This window comes from Triticum dicoccoides, chromosome 6B (genome assembly GCF_002162155.2).
Source record: "Triticum dicoccoides isolate Atlit2015 ecotype Zavitan chromosome 6B, WEW_v2.0, whole genome shotgun sequence".
Taxonomy (NCBI): domain Eukaryota; kingdom Viridiplantae; phylum Streptophyta; class Magnoliopsida; order Poales; family Poaceae; genus Triticum; species Triticum dicoccoides.
The window spans coordinates 189,268,510-189,289,235 of record NC_041391.1 but is presented as its reverse complement, the minus strand read 5'-3'; the positions used below and the strand labels follow the sequence as shown (position 1 = coordinate 189,289,235).

At 48.2% G+C, this 20,726-nt stretch overlaps 1 protein-coding gene across 1 annotated transcript; it reads right to left on the bottom strand.

The window, feature by feature from the left end:
* Positions 1–12,472: 12,472 nt before the first annotated feature.
* LOC119321035 (agamous-like MADS-box protein AGL28) lies at positions 12,473–13,591 on the bottom strand. The gene has a single exon (XM_037594890.1). It carries the CDS (start codon positions 13,589–13,591, stop codon positions 12,473–12,475), a length of 1,119 nt encoding a protein of 372 aa, XP_037450787.1.
* Positions 13,592–20,726: the final 7,135 nt, after the last annotated feature.

Sequence of the window (20,726 nt, the reverse complement as noted above, 5' to 3'; positions counted from 1 at the left end):
TGTTGTTTCTTGTTCGTGTTTCATAGTAGTTGCAATTAGACCCTCGACTTGAAACTCGGGAGGGTGTTAATTTGTTTTCACCCTAGATGCAACTTGCCCGAACCCACCCTCGATATGCAAGCAAGGATGGACTTGCAGTTGCATGATTCAACCCTTTGTTCCAGTTGCATGTTGTTAATAAATCAACAAGGGCCGCTGTCGGTGTCAAAACCGGCGGATCTCGGGTAGGGGGTCCCGAACTGTGCGTCTAGGCGGATGGTAACAGGAGACAAGGGACACGATGTTTTACCCAGGTTCGGGCCCTCTTGATGGAGGTAAAACCCTATGTCCTGCTTGATTAATATTGATGATGTGTATTACAAGAGTGGATCTACCACGAGATCAAGGAGGCTAAACCCTAGAAGCTAGCCTATGGTATGATTGTTGTAATGGAGGTTATATCCTACGGGCTAAAGCCCTTCGGTTTATATAGACACCAGAGAGGGCTAGGGTTACACAGAGTCGGTTACAATGGTAGGAGATCTACATATCCGTATTGCCAAGCTTGCCATCTACGCCAAGGAAAGTCCCATCCGGACACGGGACAGAGTCTTCAATCTTGTATCTTCGTAGTCTTGGAGTCCGGCGGACGATGATAGTCCGGCTGTCCGGACACCCCCTAGTCCAGGACTCCCTCAGTAGCCCCCGAACCAGGCTTCAATGACGATAAGTCCAGCGCGTATGTAGTCTTCGGCGTTGCAAGGCGGGTTCTCCTTCAAGTTCCATGTACCTGCCGAACAGTGTCCGGATTCCTCATTAATATTGCGCTTCTTGGCTCCCACACCCAATAATGGCCTTCTTCCACGTGTCGCACGAATGCGAAAAGCCAGTGTATCTTTTATGTTTTAGCCCTTAGCTGTGCAAATAACCTGCCTATAAGAGAGGCAAGAATCCAGATCCAAATCGCACCATCCTCCCTCCGCGAATACTCATCGGAGCACCTCTGACCAAGAACCCATTCCATCATGGACCGTCGACGCGGCTCCTCTTCTCGCGCTCCCGGCCCTCTGCCAGGAGATTGGAGGAGATGCTATGTTCCACACAACGAGCTGGTGAAGCTCCAAGTGGGGGGATATCTCCCTCCGGCCTTCATGGTTCCGGTTCGAGCCGGGCTGGCCACCTACCAAGGTGGGAAGCAGGCGGAGGCTACCCCAAGTCCCCACAAAGGGGAGCGGGTATGCTTCGTCCCCTATTTGATAAGGGGACTCAGATTTCCTATACATTCGTTCCTCCGCGGGCTCCTGGAGTTCTATGGGCTCCAGCTCCATCACCTTACGCCCGCCTCCATCCTGCATATCGTGGGTTATGTAGCTCTTTGTGAGCTATTTCTGGGCATCGAGCCCCATTTTGCACTGTGGAAGAGGTTGTTCTGCCTCGTACCCCGCTCTCACGAGGGGTCCATATATCAAGTGGGCGGCACCGAAATATGGCGCATTGCCGGGACCGGATATCCATCCGGAACCCCTAAGAAGGCGTCCGAAGACTGGCCTTCGGAATGGTTTTACATAGAGGACGCTCCGCTGCCGGACCCTGTTCGGATCGGCCTCCCGGAGTTCAGCACTGCTCCCTTGAAGAAACACCTTAGTTGGCGCCCGCGGAGCCCCCAACTGGAGGAAGACAAGAGCGTCCATTATCTGATGGGCCGAATAAGATTATTGGCCCACTCCGGGTTGACCATGATCGGAGTCATGGCAACATGCATTACGCGGGGGGTGCAGCCACTGCAGTACAGGGGCCACCCCATGTGGGATTTCAACGGGGAAGACGATGCCACCCGTTACGGCCGCAAAGGACCGGATTCGGCCGAGGATCTGGTGCAGATCCTGTCCGGCCTGTACAAGGGGGAGAAGGAGGACTTCCTTCAGACGAACCCCTTGAAAGGGTTCTCCATGAATAACCCTCGGCGCTGGGTAAGCGAACACTTTAAGGGTCCGACCCGTGCTTTCGAAGTCTAAGCTTCTCACATTGTGTCTTCGGCGCAGGAACTGCGTCGGACTGTGGAGGACATGATAAGTCCAGCCCCGCAACCCGAGGATCCGGAGAGATCCCGGGATCCGGCCTCCGAAGAGGATCCGGACATAAAGGTGGAGCTAATTGACGAGGTGTTCCACCAGCTCAGCATGGATAATGCTTTAGTCGCCATAACGGCTAACTACCCCAGACTATATCCGGCTTCCCAGGTGATTGCGACCGAAGTCCCGACACCGTTATTCCCTCCTTGTTTATTTCTGACCACCGTATACGATGGCGCTGTGCAGGAGGCGCCTTTAGGGCGGGAAGCTGAGCCTGCGACGGCTGACCAACAAAGGCCAGTCCGGACCAGTAGGCGGAAGAGGAGTGCGGCGCGAACCGAAATGTCGCCGCAAAGGTACAACTCACAATTCATTACTTGGAGCAACGTTCCTAGGAAGCGTTTGAGTGCTCATGACTTTTGTAGGAGAAAAAGCGCCCGCCGGACTGCGGGCGTGGGGGTTGCCAATCCAACCTCTACCAGCCAAGCTCCAGCACCTGGTCTAGAGGGGGAGGCGAGCGCAAGGCGCGAGCCGCATACTCCTCCGACAAAGGATGCCGACAGACTGTCCGCCACCAAGTCTGAGGTGGAGAGCACCATGAACCATAGGCGCCGCCGGACAGTATTTCATGACGCGTGCTTCTCCCCTAAGGCGTTGAATGCCTTTAACGCGGGGGACGCGTACCTCCGTGCTGCTCAAGATGGTTTTACCGGAGCCACGGAGTAGTACGTAAAAGACATACGGGTAAAAGAATTTAATAGCTATATATGCCAGTAGCCCCCGAGACTTAAAGTAGTTATACTAACTGATTTAAGGATCATTTGAAACACAGGATCTTGCCGAGAAGAATACCCAACTGTCTCAGGAGCTGCAAGAGTACAAGGCCCAACTGGAGGCCGCACTTGCTGCCGTAGGAGGAAACACAGAGACCCCTCCTGGTAACACATTTTTTGAAAAATATAAGCGCTGTGCGGTGTGCGCGTAAGTCTAATAATGACATTGCAGGTGCTGCCGGACAAGATCCGGATAGGCAGGAACTACTGCACCAGTTGAAGGCCGGCGAGAGGGTGCTGAATAGAGTGCAGCAAGAAAGGAACAAGCTCCAAGATGCCCACGCCCAGCTTGGAGAAGAGCTGAAAGGCGTCCGGGCCGAGCTGTCTGGCTCCGTTAAGGAGAATCGGCGGCTTCGTCGCGGCATCTATAGTAAGTGCTTGAGCGGACTCCTTTGAAAAGAAGAGTTCGGCGAGGAAGTCAATTGACAAAATATGTCTTGTAGGTATACTCACAGGTCGCCCTGCGGAGGAGATGCCCGTATCAACGGGTGATCAACTTCCCGAACTGTTGCAGCTGCTCGAACGAGTTCGGCAGGCAATGAGCGGCGTCGTCCAGGCTTTATGGCCAGCCCTCTCCCTACCCGAAGGCCTTGGGGAGCTTGCGGAGCTTGCGGAGAAGCTTCAGGGGGTGCGGCAGCGCTTCCAATTATGGAAGATTTCAGCCTGCCGCCAAGGTGCCAGGGAGGCTTGGGCCATGATGAAGACGCGGTACAAGAAGGCGGATCCCAACCACATGGCCGAGGTCGGACCTGTGGGGCCCGATGGGAAGGAGATCCCTGTGAGTTTAGTATACGGCCAAGTAGAGTTGGCCGCTAAATTTTCCCAGCGGGACTGTAAATTAGACAGCCTGTTAGACGGGATTGAGGAGGAATACAGTCAGTAAATTTGACAATGTATTTTTAAAATGACATGTGAAATGCCTTCTAGCCGGATTGTAGATCGTTTGTCTTTGCCGACCTTTTCGCTTCAACCTCGGGACCCTAGAGTCCGGAGTGTGTCCGAATACCTGCTCGGTTAAGAAACAACCGGGGTATGCATGGAGACCAGGCGTAGGGGTCATCAGTGCTTTATCAGACAAGTGCCCAACTAGTTATGTTATATTACATGGTTAGTAAGAAACATCTTCCAGGGAGAATAGTTCCGTTAAGGGTTCCTTTCCCTGGGAGGCATGCCCTAAAGTGCATGTCCGGACTGCGAAAAAAGCAGAAAAACATCTGGGGGCAGGTAAATAAGTAGGTAAAAAAATCATATTTCAAGTCACCGACCGAATATTCCCTTAAGAACGCTAGCTTTCGACTTCACCCAGTCTGAGGTACACATCCGGCTGACCCGGCAGTAACAATCACAGAGGTGCTCCCTTTACCTCCTAGCCAAACAATCGGGAACGTAGGGGTAAGCACAGGAGCCAGGCAACCCAGCTTGGCCAAAACTTAAGTCATATCGATGCATATAATGGTGAGTAAAAGGTACATGTGGAAGCTTGACACATGTGCTGGGCATGAGGCCCTTACAATTGAGCTTCCGGAAAAGAAGCCCCCAGGTATAATGAGTGCGGATGGCACATCAAGTGTGTGCGAACAATGCGCAAGTAGGCCCTTAAGGGCTTTTTAGTAAAAGGGTTAAGAGAAGAAAGAGAAACAAAAGACAGCCGAAGTGTAAAAATTTGAACGGGGGAAGGGGACTAACTCTGAGTCCAGCGCTAGGCATAGAATCTTCGGAGGCGGGCTGCGTTCCATGGGTTCGGCTCGAGTCGGTTGTCCGACGCATTTCGTAGACGGTATGCTCCGCCGGTCAGGACTTGATCGATAATGAAGGGGCCCTCCCATTTGGGCTTGAGCTTGTCCTTTTTCTTATCTGGCAGGCGTAGAACTAGTTCGCCAACATTATAAGTCTTGGCCCGTACTTCTCTGCTTTGATATCTTCGAGCCTGCTGCTGATAGAATGCGGAACGATCCTTGGCGACGTCGCGTTCTTCCTCCAGTGCGTCCAAGTTGTCCTGCCGATCCAGCTCGGCCTCTCTTTCTTCATACATGCGCACTCGAGGTGAGTCATGAATAATGTCGCAGGGTAGAACTGCCTCTGCGCCGTATACCATAAAAAATGGTGTGAATCCGGTAGTACGGTTGGGCGTTGTCCGCAGCCCCCAGAGCACGGAGTCGAGCTCCTCTACCCAGTGCGTGTCAGATTTCGTAAGTGACCGCACTAGTCTGGGTTTAATGCCGCTCATTATGAGACCATTTGATCGTTCGACTTGACCGTTGGTTTGAGGATGATAGACTGAAGCGTAATCAAGCTTAATGCCCATGTTTTTGCACCATGACTTGACCTCGTCGGCCGTGAAGTTCGTGCCGTTATCGGTGATGATGCTGTGAGGGACACCGTAGCGATGTACTACCCCGGATATAAAGTCTATCACTGGTCCGGACTCTGCCGTTTTGACTGGTTTGGCCTCTATCCATTTGGTGATCTTGTCCACCATGACCAATAGGTACCTTTGCTTGTGGGTTCCCCCTTTAAGGGGTCCAACCATGTCAAGCCCCCAGACCGCGAACGGCCAGGTAATGGGTATAGTTTTGAGGGCGGTGGGTGGCATATGGCTCTGATTAGCAAAGAGCTGGCAACCGACGCATCTTTGGACTAAGTCCTGAGCATCTGCCCGGGCTGTCGGCCAATAAAATCCTGTACGGAATGCCTTTCCTACAAGGGCCCGGGCTGCTGCGTGGTGTCTGCCTAGTCCGGCATGAATTTCAGCCAGGAGGTTTCGCCCTTCCTCTTCGGAGATACATCTTTGAAGGACTCCGGTTGTGCTTTTCTTATAAAGTTCTCCCTCATGGACCTTGTAGGCTTTAGATCGCCGGACGATGCAGCGGGCCTCATTTTGGTCTTTGGGAAGTTCCTGCCTAAGCAAGTAGGCTAGGAATGGCTCTGTCCACGGGGCGATTACTGCCATTATGTCGTGGGCTGAAGGTGTTGTGTCATCGGCTGAATCGCCGGTAGGCGCGGTTTTTTCCGGTTTGTCGTTTCCGGACTCCTCTTCCCATAGTACGGATGGCTTGAAGAGCCATTCCAGGAAGATGTTTGGAGGGACAGCGTCACGTTTTGCGCCGATGCGTGCGAGCACGTCGGCTGCTTGGTTATTATCTCGGGCTACGTGATGGAATTCGAGTCCTTCAAAACCGAGCTGACATTTTTAGGACAGCATTGCGATATGCTGCCATTTTCGGATCCTTGGCGTCAAAATCTCCATTTATTTGGGATATTGCAAGGTTTGAATCCCCGCGCACCTCTAGGCGTTGAATGCCCATGGAGATTGCCATCCGGAGACCATGTAAAAGGGCCTCGTATTCGGCTGCGTTGTTGGAGTCCGTGTACATTATTTGAAGTACGTATTGGACTGTGTCCCCGGTCGGGGACGTCAATACGACGCCAGCCCCCAGTCCGGCCAACATTTTAGAGCCGTCGAAGTGCATAATCCAATTGGAGTATGCGCCGTACTCTTTAGAGAGTTCGGCTTCGGTCCATTCAGCGACAAAGTCAGCCAAAACTTGTGACTTTATAGCTCGCCGAGGTTTGTAAGTTATGTCGAATGGTAAGAGCTCAATGGCCCATTTTGCAATCCTGCCCGTTGCTTCGCAGTTATTTATGATGTCATTGAGTGGTACTTCGGAGGCCACTGTTATCGAACACTCTTGAAAGTAGTGTCGGAGCTTCCGGGATGCCATGAACACCGCATATGCTATCTTCTGATAGTGTGGGTAACGGGACTTGCAGGGGGTTAACACAGTGGATACATAATACACTGGTTTTTGAAGAGGGAATTTATGCCCTTCTGTCTCTCGTTCGACGACGAGTACCGCGCTTACAACTTGATGCGTTGCTGCGATGTATAACAACATTGGTTCGCCCAGGTTGGGCGCAGCCAGGACCGGATTTGTTGCCAATATGGCTTTTATTTCTTCGAGTCCGGCAGTGGCAGCATCAGTCCACTCGAAGTGTTCGGTGCGCCTAAGGAGGCGATAGAGGGGCAATGCCTTTTCTCCTAGACGGGAGATAAAGCGGCTTAGAGCCGCCACGCATCCAGTCAATTTTTGTATTTGCTTGAGGTCTTTTGGGATATCTAGTTGTGACAGAGCTCGGATCTTGGCTGGGTTTGCTTCAATTCCTCTACCGGATACAATGAAGCCTAGTAGCTTTCCGGCTGGTACGCCGAAAACGCATTTTTCCAGGTTCAGCTTGATGTCATATGCTCTGAGGTTGTCGAATGTGAGCCTCAAGTCGTCTACTAGAGTTTCGACGTGTTTGGTTTTGACGACTACGTCGTCTACGTATGCCTCTACTGTTTTGCCGATCTGGGTGGCCAGACATGTTTGAATCATGCGCTGATAAGTTGCGCCGGCGTTTTTAAGTCCGAAGGGCATCGTGTTGAAGCAGAATGGTCCATATGGAGTGATGAATGCCGTTGCAGCTTGGTCTGCTTCCGCCATCTTAATTTGATGGTATCCGGAGTATGCGTCAAGGAAGCACAATGAATCGTGTCCTGCAGTAGCATCGATTATCTGGTCGATGCGGGGGAGGGGGAAGGGATCCTTTGAGCAGGCCTTGTTGAGGTCTTTAAAATCGACGCATAGGCGCCAGGATTTGTCCTTCTTTGGTACCATTACCAGATTTGCTAGCCAATCCGGATGTTTGATATCTCTGATGAATCCGGCTTTCAGTAGTTTGGCTAGCTCTTCTCCCATTGCCTGTCTTTTGGATTCGGAAAATCGTCGAAGAGCCTGTTTGACTGGCTTGAATCCTTTTAGGATGTTTAGGCTGTGTTCTGCCAATCTGCGTGGGATTCCGGGCATGTCCGAGGGGTGCCAGGCAAAAATGTCCCAATTTTCCCGAAGGAATTCTCGCAGTGCGGCGTCTACATCAGGGTTCAATTGTGCCCTGATGGAGGCCGTCTTTGTTGGGTCCGTTGGGTGGACCTAGAATTTTATTATTTCGTCCACTGGTTTAAAGGAAGTGGACTTGGATCTCTTATCGAGTATCACATCGTTCCTATTCACCGTAGAGCACAGCGCGGTGAGTTCTTCTGCCGCTAGGGCTTCGGATAGGGCCTCCAGGGCTAATGCGGCTGTCTTGTTTTCGGCGCGGAGTGCTATGTCTGGATCACTAACGAGAGTGATTATTCCCCCGGGCCTAGGCATTTTGAGCCTCATGTACCCGTAATGGGGTACGGCTTGAAAAATTGTGAATGCCTCTCGTCCTAGTATAGCGTGATATCCGCTGTTGAACGGGGCCACTTGGAACGTGACTTCTTCAGATCTGTAATTGTCCGGCGAGCCGAACACCACATCGAGTGTGATTTTTCCTGTGCAGCGCGCTTCCCGGCTAGGGATTATTCCTCTGAAGGTTGTGTTGCTTCGCTCAATGCGGCTCCAGTCTATTTCCATTTTTTGAAGGGTTTCCTCGTAGATGAGGTTTAATCCGCTGCCGCCATCCATGAGGACCTTTGTAAGTCGAAAGCCATCCACTATTGGACTAAGTACCAGTGCGGCAGGTGCTCGGGCCGTTCGGAATTTAGGTTCGTCGCTGGCGTTGAAGGTGATGGCAGTGTCGCTCCATGGATTTGTTGTTGCTACTTGGTAGACTTCGGCGAGGCTGCGGATTGTTCTTTTCCGCATATTATTTGATGCGAAAGTCTCGAAGACTGTTGATACCGTACCGGTATTGTTGTAGTGGTTTTCCGGGGCTAGAAGCTCCTCGCCACTTTTGGCCACCTGCCGTAATATCCAACATGCTCGAAGGCTATGTGTTGGGACGACGCCTTCTGTACTGTGAATTTTACAGGGTCCGCTAAGCCATCCCTCCAGTACGGTTCCGTACCCTCTATGGGGTTTTTGCTTTTTTATTTTTGTGACCGGTGCCTGAGTGTAATGCACTCTTTTGTTGCGGACTAGGGTTATATTCGGGGCCGGATTGTCCCAAAATTTATTTTCGGTTTTCCGAAAACTCTCCATCGCACAGTACTTTCATACTATGGACGCCAAGTCGGCGAAGCGTGTAATTTCACGACGGCTGACGGCGTTCCGGATTCCCTCGTCCGTGCAATTATTGCAAAAAATTGAGATTGCATTTTCTTCTCGGCAGTCCTTTATCTTGTCCATAACCAGGAGGAAGCTGGCCCAGTAGTGATGTACTGTTTCAGCGGGCTCTTGCCGGATTAGAGATAGATCGCATATGTCTGGGCTGGTGGGTGGAATTAAGTCCGGAACCCTACCCGTCTCGAGGCTCGAAGGCCGGAAAGTTTCCAAATTTGGAAGCTTGGATTGCTGGATGTTGTCCAACGAGTCCGGAACGATGCCTGACTTTAAGTTCAGTGCTCGATCGAAGTCCGTCCCTCCGCGGGAATCCGGCATGGAGGGTTCAGGAGCCCGGACATGGCTAGTTTTCAACACAGGAGAAGAGTCGCCGCATTGTTCTTCTACCACTACAACGTGGTGGGTGACCTGGGGAGAGTTAATCTTTCTCAGATCGGTTTTAAGCCCAATCTGATTGTAGTCTGTAGCGACTCCCAGGGCGGCGATGCGATCCAAGAGCTCGTTGACAGACGAGAGCTCTATTGGATCCAGCTGCTCGGCAAATTCCGAGCTGACGTGAAGATTGCTTTTGACGACTTGAGAAGTCATTGTCGAAGCGGTGGCCGGACAGGCGGTCATAAGAAAACCACCTAGCCGTATAATTTGGCCGGCGGCCAAAGCTCCTTCGGCGAAAATACCGTCTTTGAAGACGGGAGAAGGCATCCTTCCTATCGGCGACGGCACAGAGGAACTCTCAATGAAAGCACCAATGTCGGTGTCAAAACCGGCGGATCTCGGGTAGGGGGTCCCGAACTGTGCGTCTAGGCGGATGGTAACAGGAGACAAGGGACACGATGTTTTACCCAGGTTCGGGCCCTCTTGATGGAGGTAAAACCCTACGTCCTGCTTGATTAATATTGATGATGTGTATTACAAGAGTGGATCTACCACGAGATCAAGGAGGCTAAACCCTAGAAGCTAGCCTATGGTATGATTGTTGTAATGGAGGTTATATCATACGGACTAAAGCCCTCCGGTTTATATAGACACCGGAGAGGGCTAGGGTTACACAGAGTCGGTTACAATGGTAGGAGATCTACATATCCGTATTGCCAAGCTTGCCTTCTACGCCAAGGAAAGTCCCATCCGGACACGGGACGGAGTCTTCAATCTTGTATCTTCGTAGTCTTGGAGTCCGGCGGACGATGATAGTCCGGCTGTCCGGACACCCCCTAGTCCAGGACTCCCTCAGCCGCTAATACCTACAATAAGGACCTCGGGGGGCGCTGATACAATCACTAAGCTTAGCAGTCGGTCACTATTGGCTCATAGTAGGTTGGACCTTTAGTCTTGTTAGCGAGTGTTTTTTGGGAAGCGATCGAGGATTCCTAGGAGCGAGTTGTGGTTTGGGGATCCGGTTTTAGGAACCTTTTGGTGGTTTCGGATGGTTGCAACTAGCTTTTTTGTTCTCTTTTTGTCTATATTTCTCTTTTGGGGTTTCTGGTTATTCTTTTGGTTTTTTATTTGTTTTTTTCATTATTTTTCTTATTTTCCTTTATATTTTGTTTTTAAACTTGTTGAACCTTTTTTCAAATATATGAACAATTTTAAATTCATGAACATTTTGGAACTTTGTGATTTATTTATTTTGAATCGGCGGCCATTTTCTGAATCCAGAACAATTTTTAACACTTTTGGATGCACGATCAATTGTTCAGTATGTGTTTTGAAAACATTTAGTGTATATTATAAAAATGTTTTACCGTATATTTAAAATGGTTCTACATATATTAAAAAAATTAAGTTTGTATTGAAAGAAATTAGTGTGTATTAAAAAAGTTCAGTGAATATAATTTAAAAGGTTCATTGTATCTAAAAAAGTTCACTGTATATTTAAAAAATTAAATGTATATTACCACAAATTCGTGAATATGTTCCTGATTTTTTTTATCAAACTTTATCTTTTATTGAAATTTAATGCATAAAATATAAAGAGTGGAACGGAAAAGCAAAAACAAAAAGGCAAAAAAAATCATTTATAGCCTACTAGAAGCTAGCGATCAGAGACATGCCGCTAAATAGATGGCAATAAAATGCAAAAACCAACAAATCGATGGTAGAGCTACTTTATTTTCACTGATATACATCTGATCACTAGCATTTCTTGAAAAAAAAATCGGGTCGCTAGCTTCGAGTTGTGACGCAAGACAACTTACCAAGGTGCTTGCTGCTTCCCCGTGCGTCGCCATCGGATCTAATATGATCTAATATGATCTAACATGTAGCAAGAAGAAATCTTCGGCTGGCTGATGCACACATAAAAAGCTAGCTTCCTGCCGGTACACACTACAAACTGTCGGGCGATAGGCCGGCCCACCGAGGCGGAAGTGAGCGCAAGACTGTTTCGTTTGTTTCAGCCTGTATGACAAATCAAAATTGGACAAACAAGATAAACAATGAGGAGGTGGTGTTGACATCATACTTAGATGTGAGATATTATGTCACATCTAGATGCAATATAATCTTCTGTGCTTACATACATGATTTATTTGCCTTACATACATGAGTTTTCCGCATGTTATATCAATGGACCGGGCCATACATACAAATGTAAAGATCACTCCACACAAGTGTGAGAAAAAAAACTGAGCATGGGGGAGCCATGTCCCCAGCTCGCCCTCGGCCAGCTCCGTCTCTGCTTCAACTCACCCATCCTTCACCTCAAACTCTTTCCCCCATGCTTCTTTGATCAAATAGTCGCCTGGCGTTTTCATAAACACATTCGCCTCCTTGATTGGTGTTTATTCTGATTACGTATACGGATGTGCCATGTGTCCTCTTGATTTTATTGTGGGAGAAGGAAACATATGTTATCAAAGATAGAAATTAGTGATAATATTAATCACAATTATAAGTTGTCATGTTTTTTCTGACAATCTCGCAAATAAAGCACTTTCAAGGCAATTTTATCATTAGAAACCTTGTGATAGCATCCGGCTACCCTATCAATTGTTAGGAACTCTCCCACCTTCCCACTTCTTCGTTGTCCTTTCATTCAATTCACACATGGTTTCATTCAATTCACACATGGGGCGTTCTTTTAGACCATACATCCTTTATCCGTGCATATTTTGACATCACGAACTGTGACATTGTTATTTTACAATTATCAGGCATCAAGTTTTTTGGACTCACATATAAATTGTTTCAAGGAAATTTTATCGTCAAAAAACTATATGATTTTGTTTTGATGAGTGGCCTCTTTTTCCCCCCTTCCATCTGGTTAGCATCAAACTTTTCGTTTAGAATTTGGTGAGCAGAAAACATACCGAACACTTCATAAGTCATCTGAACATATTGATAGTGTATCATTATTATGATGATGTATGTACACATAATTGCCATGCTAGACCTAAGGCTCAATCAAATTATTATTCACTATCAAGTGAAACACTAACTCTAATTAACATTTCGACATAAACTTGATTAAATCATTGAACGTAAAGTAAGCCACCTCAGTAATCTATGCAAAGAAGTTGCACGTTGTCCCATAAACCCCTTCCATTTCGTAGAAGCCGCCGTGGCCATGGCCAACGCCATGATCGGCTTGGTTGTAGCCATAGCCAGCGCTAAGGTTATTGTAGCCATAGCCAGCGCCAAGGTTATTGTAGCCGTAGCCATGGTTAAAAGGCAGAGGTGGCTGCGGTGGCGGCATCATCGGTGCAAGCGCATAGCTGACGTTACCGCCCGTCAACGTCATCGTCGTGTCTACGGAGACATCATTGCTGCCGCCGCCAGTGCCGTCACCAGTGAACGGGCCGGAGCCGCCGAGGTAGTGGAAGAGGCTGCTGGCGTCGCTGCCCGTCAGCCTCATCGTCGTCGCGTCCATGGCCACCTCTTGGCTGCGGGTGCCGTCGGCGGGGAAGGTGCCGGAGCCATGGTAGTCGAAGAGGTTATTGCTGTAGCCGCCACCCGTCAGCTTCATCGTGGTGTCCATGGCCACCTCTTCGTGACCGCCGGCGGACGGGTCCCCCGTGTACGACGAGCCGGGGCCAAGGTAGCCGAGGAGGCCGGCGTGGCCGGCCGTGCACTGCTGCATCATGGCGTCCTGGGCGAAGATCTCGTGCGCGCGCATCCCGGCCTCCGCTTGGACCCTCTCGAGTGCGGCCAGCGCGGCCTCGAGCTCCGGCAGCTCCCAGCGCCGCATGTCGCCGTCGATCCAGACACCGGCGGCGCGTACCTCCTCCTGAAGCTCCTTGCCCCTGCGCGCCTCCGCGTCGCGGGCCTTGATCAGCTCCTCCTCCTGGCGAAGGAGCTCGCTCAGATCCGTCCGCTGGCTCGCCGCCTCCGCCTCCGCGTCGCCGGAGGACGAGAGGAGGAAGCGGTCGAGGACGGCGTCGACGGAGGTGTGGCCGTAGGTGTAGGGCTTGCCGGCGGGGGAGAAGACGATGAGCGCCACCTGCGCGCCGCAGAGCACGGAGAGCTCGAAGGCCTTCTTGACGAGGCCCTTGCGGCGCTTGGAGAAGCAGACCTGCAGCCGGTTCGCGTCCTCGATGCGCTCCATCGGGATCTTCTTGCGCCCCTGCGTCAGCTTCTTCGTCCCCCCTTCCTCCCCGCCGCCCCTCTCCGCCGCCCTGACCATTCTCCACGACGCACGCCGGAGCGATCGGTCGATGGCGAGGGCGCGTTCGCGTGTATGGAGAGAGGCAGAGCTGTCGGTCTACGTGGCACGTGCGATGCAGAGGACGCCCCCACGTATATATAGGAGGTAGGAGGCCAAGGAAAGGAAGGAATGATTTTCACCAGAGAGGAAGGATCCCGACGACATTGTGATTGATTGACCGATGCACAGATCGTGAGTTTTTCTGATCTGTCAATCAGTAGAGAATGCTGGGTTGGATGATCAGGTTGTCGCGGCGGAGTTTCCATGTTCACGCCGAGAAATCGAATTTCTGGCCAACGGTCGGTCGCCTCGCCGGCGACACTGCGGCCGGGGCCGTCGGAGCGGGGCCGGATTGCACGGTGCTTTCTCTCGTGGCAGGTAGGTGTAGCATCAGACGTCGCGTGCGCATGCAAACCGAATGCGATCGACACGTAGTACGTGGTAGTAAACCGACGAGTGTACCGGTACCACTTAACGTGCAAAGTACGTTGCACGCGTCTCGCCGTTGAATGCGCTCGGTTTCCCGGTGAGATCAAGCACGCGATCCGGTCAGAGTGAACGGGCTAGAGACCTTGAGTAGTAGTACGAGCTAGGCGACTGGTTTGGTTTGGTTTGGATCTGAAATCACCGTTCATAGCTTGACCATACAGAGATTTTTTTTTAAAAATTATTTGAATTGCTTACCACATGTGTCACGTGGTCACCATACAATGTGTCATGTGGTCACCATGCAAAGAATTAATACAAAACCCACCACTGTTGTATTTTGATAGGAAATGCTTGCTTTGTATTATACTCCCTACGAAAGTACTCCTATATAAAAAGGGTTGATTTCGTCTTAAGCATGCGTTCTTGCATTGTAATTTTTCCTCCTCTATATGGTGTATATTGTCTACATGGTATCCAACTTATATCAACCTTGCGATGTTTCACATACAAGTGATAAATTATTATTTCGGAAAGAAAAGACATGACTGATAAATTTAGATGAATATGTTTGTTTGTATTTTCAAGAAAAACTCAAAAAAGATTTTCACCCTACTTTACAAATAGAGCCATCATCATATCCATACATCAAGTTCAAGTGTAACGAAATAAAGTAGTCTACTAGGTCATCAACACAAACACGCCCAAGAAAAGTACGAGAGAAGTAAAAAAAAAAGTCCATCAAGTGGCCACAGACTAAGGGGCCTGCCGCAAGGACAGGCGAGCGGCAACATGCATCACGTCCATCATAACTCATAAGTCCCAGACGCTCACGGCCGCATTGCCTAGACATCGGGTACCACTGCTGCAAAATGCAAGGAATTTGAAAATCGAGTCAGAAGCCCGTCTAAGAAAGACCCTCTCAATCACCATCTTATTGCACGTTGTCCATAGTGTCCAAGCTAGCACCACAAACACAAGCCAGAAGAGATGTCTTCTCCTACCGGTCTGGTTGACTCTGCGTTGAAGGAACTCAGCCAGGTCCAGGGCCTCCCAATGAAGTCCTAGAGCCTCACAGACAAAACTCCAAAGAATTCTTGTTGTCATGCAAGAGTAGAGGATGTGGGTCCCCATCTCCGGGACTCCACAAATAGGGCACAACCCATCCCCCGGTCCGTATCCCCTGATCACCTCTGTCCCAGATGTGAGCTGGTCCCTCAAACAATTGCAAACAAATTTTTTTGATCTTCAAGGTCAAGGGTGCTTTTTCCATAACGGAGGTAATAGTCAGTCGATGGCACAGAGCATGGTAGGCCGAGGCAACAGAGAAAACACCCGAAGGGGCAAGATGTTAGGAAACGGTGTCCGGATATTGCACGAGCACTGGCGGTAGGGAAGCCAGCAAATTAGTCCACTCTACGGTCCCGACGTGCTCAAATGACCGCCGGAACAAGATGTTCCAATGGCCATTGTGGGCAGCCTTAGAGACTAACACCACAGGATCCGAACAAAGGGCAAACAAGTTAGGAAACCCCATACATAACGGGGCTCCACCTATCCATGAGTCAAGCCAAAATAGAGTCCCCTCTTCATTGCCAATAGAGAAGGATAACCCTAGACGGATCTCCTGCTTGATCCATTGGATGGACTTCCAGAACTGGGATCCGTCCATAGATGAACAGGCAAGGAGTGGCTCGCCTCACAAATACTTGGCTTGAAGAAGCGACGACAGACCCCCTCCCCTCTAGAGGATCCGTTAGAGCCAACGCAACATGAGGTCCACGTTCATGCATGCGTCATGACGCAAGGATGCCTACCCCTCCCAGGTCTTTGGCATACAGTTGTCAGCCACTCTACCATATGGTATTTTGTCGGCCATTCATTATCTGCCAGAATGGGAGGGGTCTTTATCAAATGAGTTGTGTACCCCCCTTGAAAGTGCAACTATCCCTAGGTGGTTTTGGTAATTCCTAACAACATATAGCTCATTGAGCTAACATCATTCCAAGATGAATATTTCAGGAAAAGCTCAATGAATGGCATGGCATGGATGAGAAAAGTGGATCCCTCAAAATGCTAAGGACAAAAGGATTGGCTCAAGTTCAAAAGCTCAAGACTCTACATTTTATATCTTAGTGATCCAAGATCACATTGAGTCTATAGGAAAAGCCAATACTATCAAGGAGGGATGAGGTGTTTGTTAATGAGTTTCTTGCTCCAAAGTGCTTAGTGATATGCTCCAAAACCCTCAACTACTTTCTCACATCCACATATGACCTAAACCAAAAGTCAAACTCGGCCCTACCGATTCTTTCTATCCGGCACCACCGAGTTCAGATGTCATAGCCACTGCCACAAACCCTAGGCAAATCAGTCTCACCGAGATGGGATTGTAATCTCTCTGTTTCCCTTCGTAATGTTTCGGTACCACCGAGATGAGCGATCAGTCCCACCGAGATTGCAATGTAAACTCCATGATTGCTTTTCGTAACATTTCGGTCCCACCGAAATTAGCGAACTGGTCCCACCGAGTTTACCTGACCAACTCTCTGGTTAGCTTATTACCAAAATCGGTCTCACTAAGTTTGTGTAATCGGTCTCACCGAGATTATGTTATGCCCTAACCCTAACCATATCGGTCCTACCGAGTTGCATGTCGGTCCCACCGAAAATCCTAACGGTCACTAGATTTGTTGAATCGGTCCGACCGAGTTTATCAATTCGGTCCCACCAAGTTTGGCAAGTTGTGTGTAACGGTTAGATTTTGTGTGGAGGCTATAAATACCCCTCCACCTCCTCTTCATTCATGGAGAGAGCCATCGGAACAAACCTACACTTCCAACTTGCTGTTTCTGAGAGAGAACCACCTACTCATGTGTTGAGGCCAAGATATTCCATTCCTACCATATGAATCTTGATCTCTAGCCTTCCCCAAGTTGCTTTCCACTCAAATCTTCTTTCCACCAAATCCAAATCCTGTTAGAGAGAGTTGAGTGTTGGGGAGACTATCATTTGAAGCACAAGAGCAAGGAGTTCATCATCAACACACCATTTGTTACTTCTTGGAGACTGGTGTCTCCTAGATTGGCTAGGTGTCACTTGGGAGCCTCCGACAAGATTGTGGAGTTGAACTAAGGAGTTTGTAAGGGCAAGGACTCGTGAGGCAAGTCCTTCATGGGCGACGGCCATGGTGGGATAGACAAGGTTGCTTCTTCGTGGACCCTTCATGGGTGGAGCCCTCCGTGGACTCGCGCAACAGTTACCCTTCGTGGGTTGAAGTCTCCATCAACATGGATGTACGATAGCACCACCTATCGGAACCACGACAAAAACATCCGTGTCTCCAATTGCGTTTGAATTCTCCAAACCCTTCCCTTTACATTCTTGCAAGTTGCATGCTTTACTTTCGCTGCTCATATACTCTTTGCATGCTTGCTTGAATTGTGTTAAGATTGCTTGACTTGTGCTAAGATAGCTAAAATCTGCCGAAGACTAAAATTGGGAAAAGGATAAGTTTTTATTTGGTCAAGTAGTCTAATCACCCCCCCTCTAGACATACTTTCGATCCTACAAGTGGTATCAGAGCCAGGTTTCCATTTGCTTTGATTTCCATAGCTTTTGGTGGTCATAGCCTTGGTTTCACAACCTAAGAGAGTATGGCGTCTAGCGAGGGAAATTATCACCGTAGAGGTCCTTACTTTGATGGTACTAATTTTGCTAGTTGAAAGCATAAGATGAAAATGCATATTCTTGGACATAACCCCGTCGTTTGGGCTATTGTGTGTATTGGCTTGCAAGGTGAATTCTTTGATGGGAGAGAACCGAACCGTGAAGCTAGCGCGGAAGAGTTGAAGATGCTGCAATACAACGCTCAAGCTTGTGATATCCTCTTCAACGGATTATGCCCCGAAGAATTCAACAAAATCAGCCGTCTTGAGAATACAAAGGAAATTTGGGATACTTTGATCGATATGCATGAAGGTACCGACTCCGTCAAGGAATCCAAGTTGGATGTGCTCCAAAGTCAACTTGACAAGTTCAAAATGAAGGATGGTGAAGGTGTCGCTGAAATGTACTCTAGGCTTGCTCTTATCACAAATGAGATTGCCGGCTTAGGAAGTAAAGAGATGTCCGACAAATTCATCATCAAGAAGATCCTAAGAGCTTTGGACGGAACATATGATATCGTGCGCACATTGATCCAAATGATGCCCAATTACAAAGATCTCAAGCCAACGGAAGTCATTGGAAGAATTGTTGCTCATGAGATGTCACTCAAGGATAAGGAGGAACTTCACAACAAGTCAAGTGGTGCTTACAAAGCCTCATGTGAAGCCCCTACTTCATCAAGTGAGAAACAAACCTTCAATGAAGAATTGAGCTTAATGGTGAAGAACTTCAACAAATTCTCCAAGAATAGAAGCAAAGAGAGAAGCTCCAAGTCAAGGTCCTACAATGACAAAAGATCTTCTAGTCGAGAGCGCAATTGCTACAATTGTGGGAGACCCGAACACTATTCCAATGAGTGTACGACACCCTACAAAAGAAGAGAAGAATCATCCAAGAGGAGAAGTAGAAGAGAAGAATCACCACCAAGAGAAAGGAGGAGTAGAGATGATCGTTATGAACGAAGAACATCCCGGAGAAGCAAGGATTCAGAAAGGAAGGACAAGTCATCAAGGAGCTACACAAAACGAAGACATCAAGCTCATGTTGGTGAATGGGTATCTGGCTCCGACTCCAACAATCACTCCGAGAGAAGCTATCACTCCGACTCCAAATATATTCAAGATGAAGGTGTTGCCGGTCTAGCACTTGTGTCAACCAACTCCTACGACATATTTGATTCGCCAAATGAAGGACTTGGAAGATGCTTCATGGCTAAAGTCCCAAAGGTAACACACCCCGAGTATGTTGATTTCAATAGTGATGAAGATGACTTGCTAGGTGATGATGATTTACTTGTTGACAACTCTAGTGATGAATACTATGATGAAACGTCAATTAATCATGCTAATCAAGATAAAACGAATGGAAATGATAAGGAGAAGATTGAGCTTCTAACTAAACACTCTTAAGTTAGCTCATGAAACTATCTTAGAAGATCATCGAGAACTTTTAAGGACTCATGAGAAGTTACGCTTTGAAAAGCTCAACCTTGAGCAAGAGCATGAGTTCTTAAAGGCAATCAATGATGATCTCCATAAGAAAAGTTCTTCTTACATTGCCAAGCGTTTACTCTTATCTACTTACATGCCTCAAGTCAAGTCCATTAACAAGAACAAGAAGGATTCTTCCTCTAGTAGTAACAATAATCATGCTAAATCCAATGTTGTTGCTTCTAGTAGTTCTCTTGATTCCACTAATGATTCTCTTAGCCAAGTTACACTTGAGCAAGAAAATAGCTTATTGAAGGGAATAATAGAGAAAGGTGTTTACAAGAGCCTTGCCGGGAGTAAGCAATTTGAGGAAATTGTACGCAAGCAAGGAAGGCACCGGAAGAACCAAGATGTTAGTTTTGAACGAAAGTTCAATGCCAATGGAGTTGAGTGGGAAGAAGATCAATACCCCAAGACAAAGTTTGTTCCTCAACAAGAGAAATATGATCCTACTTCCTTCAAGGGGACACAAGCTCAAGATGATCTTCCACCACAAGACCACAAGCAAAAAGGCAAGGATAAGCTTCAAGAGGAGATTGATGCATTTGAAGAAGCTCCTAAGGCCCTGGTCAAGTGGGTTCCCAAGACTACATCAAGCTCTACTTCATCAAGTACAACTACAACTCCAAGGATTCCCATCAAGATGATGTGGATCCCGAAGAAGAAGAACTAGAGAGTTCTTGAGGGTGACTCCGCCAACATATTTCACTCATATCATTTTGGCAACAACAAGTGCAATCAACTTCCACATCTTGCACTAGTTCAAGGAGTCACAAACCCTCTTGTTGGTAAGACAGGGGACAAGGTAACCTAATGCTTTCATAGACATCATCTTGTGTGTGCATCACTCTATGTCTATGGATATCCTTGTTTGTTCCTTGTGGGACTAACCCGTGTAGGTATTGAAAGTGCAACTCACTCCAAAGGATTGCTCCAAATGATCTTCATCAACATTGAGCATCCACATCTTCAACACCTACATGAAGTCATCATCGACAAAACCCAAGGTTAGTTCATCCCTCTAAGGGGGGATCTCACATCTAGGGGGAGCTTAACTCTAAGAATTGAATCAAAGCAACTCTAATGGTGTGAACACATCAATGCATTATGTAAAAGTGGTAACCCCACTTGAGCTTAAACGATGAGTATGACCTATGATCAAATGTTCTTATTTGACTCCTAAGTCAATATACTCATATATAGATGACCTAGTCATCGCCAATTGTTTGATAGATGCTAGAATTGGTTGTGCATGCTTTGCCACATATTTTATTTGCCATTTTATTGTGTGAGCATGTTGGTTGCATATTTCACTCATTCGAGGACATCCACTTGTTGCTTTGATAGATTGGCTTCTTTTTCTTTTGCCAAGTGGATGGACAAGAATGCCTAAGAACCTTCTCTAGCTATCTATGCTATTCTTATCTCAAACTATATTCATGCTACATCACAAAATTTGATCAAGTCAGATTCAAACCACTTTGTGTGAGGAGCACTCGGAGTCCCCGATTTGTCATAGACTTAAACTT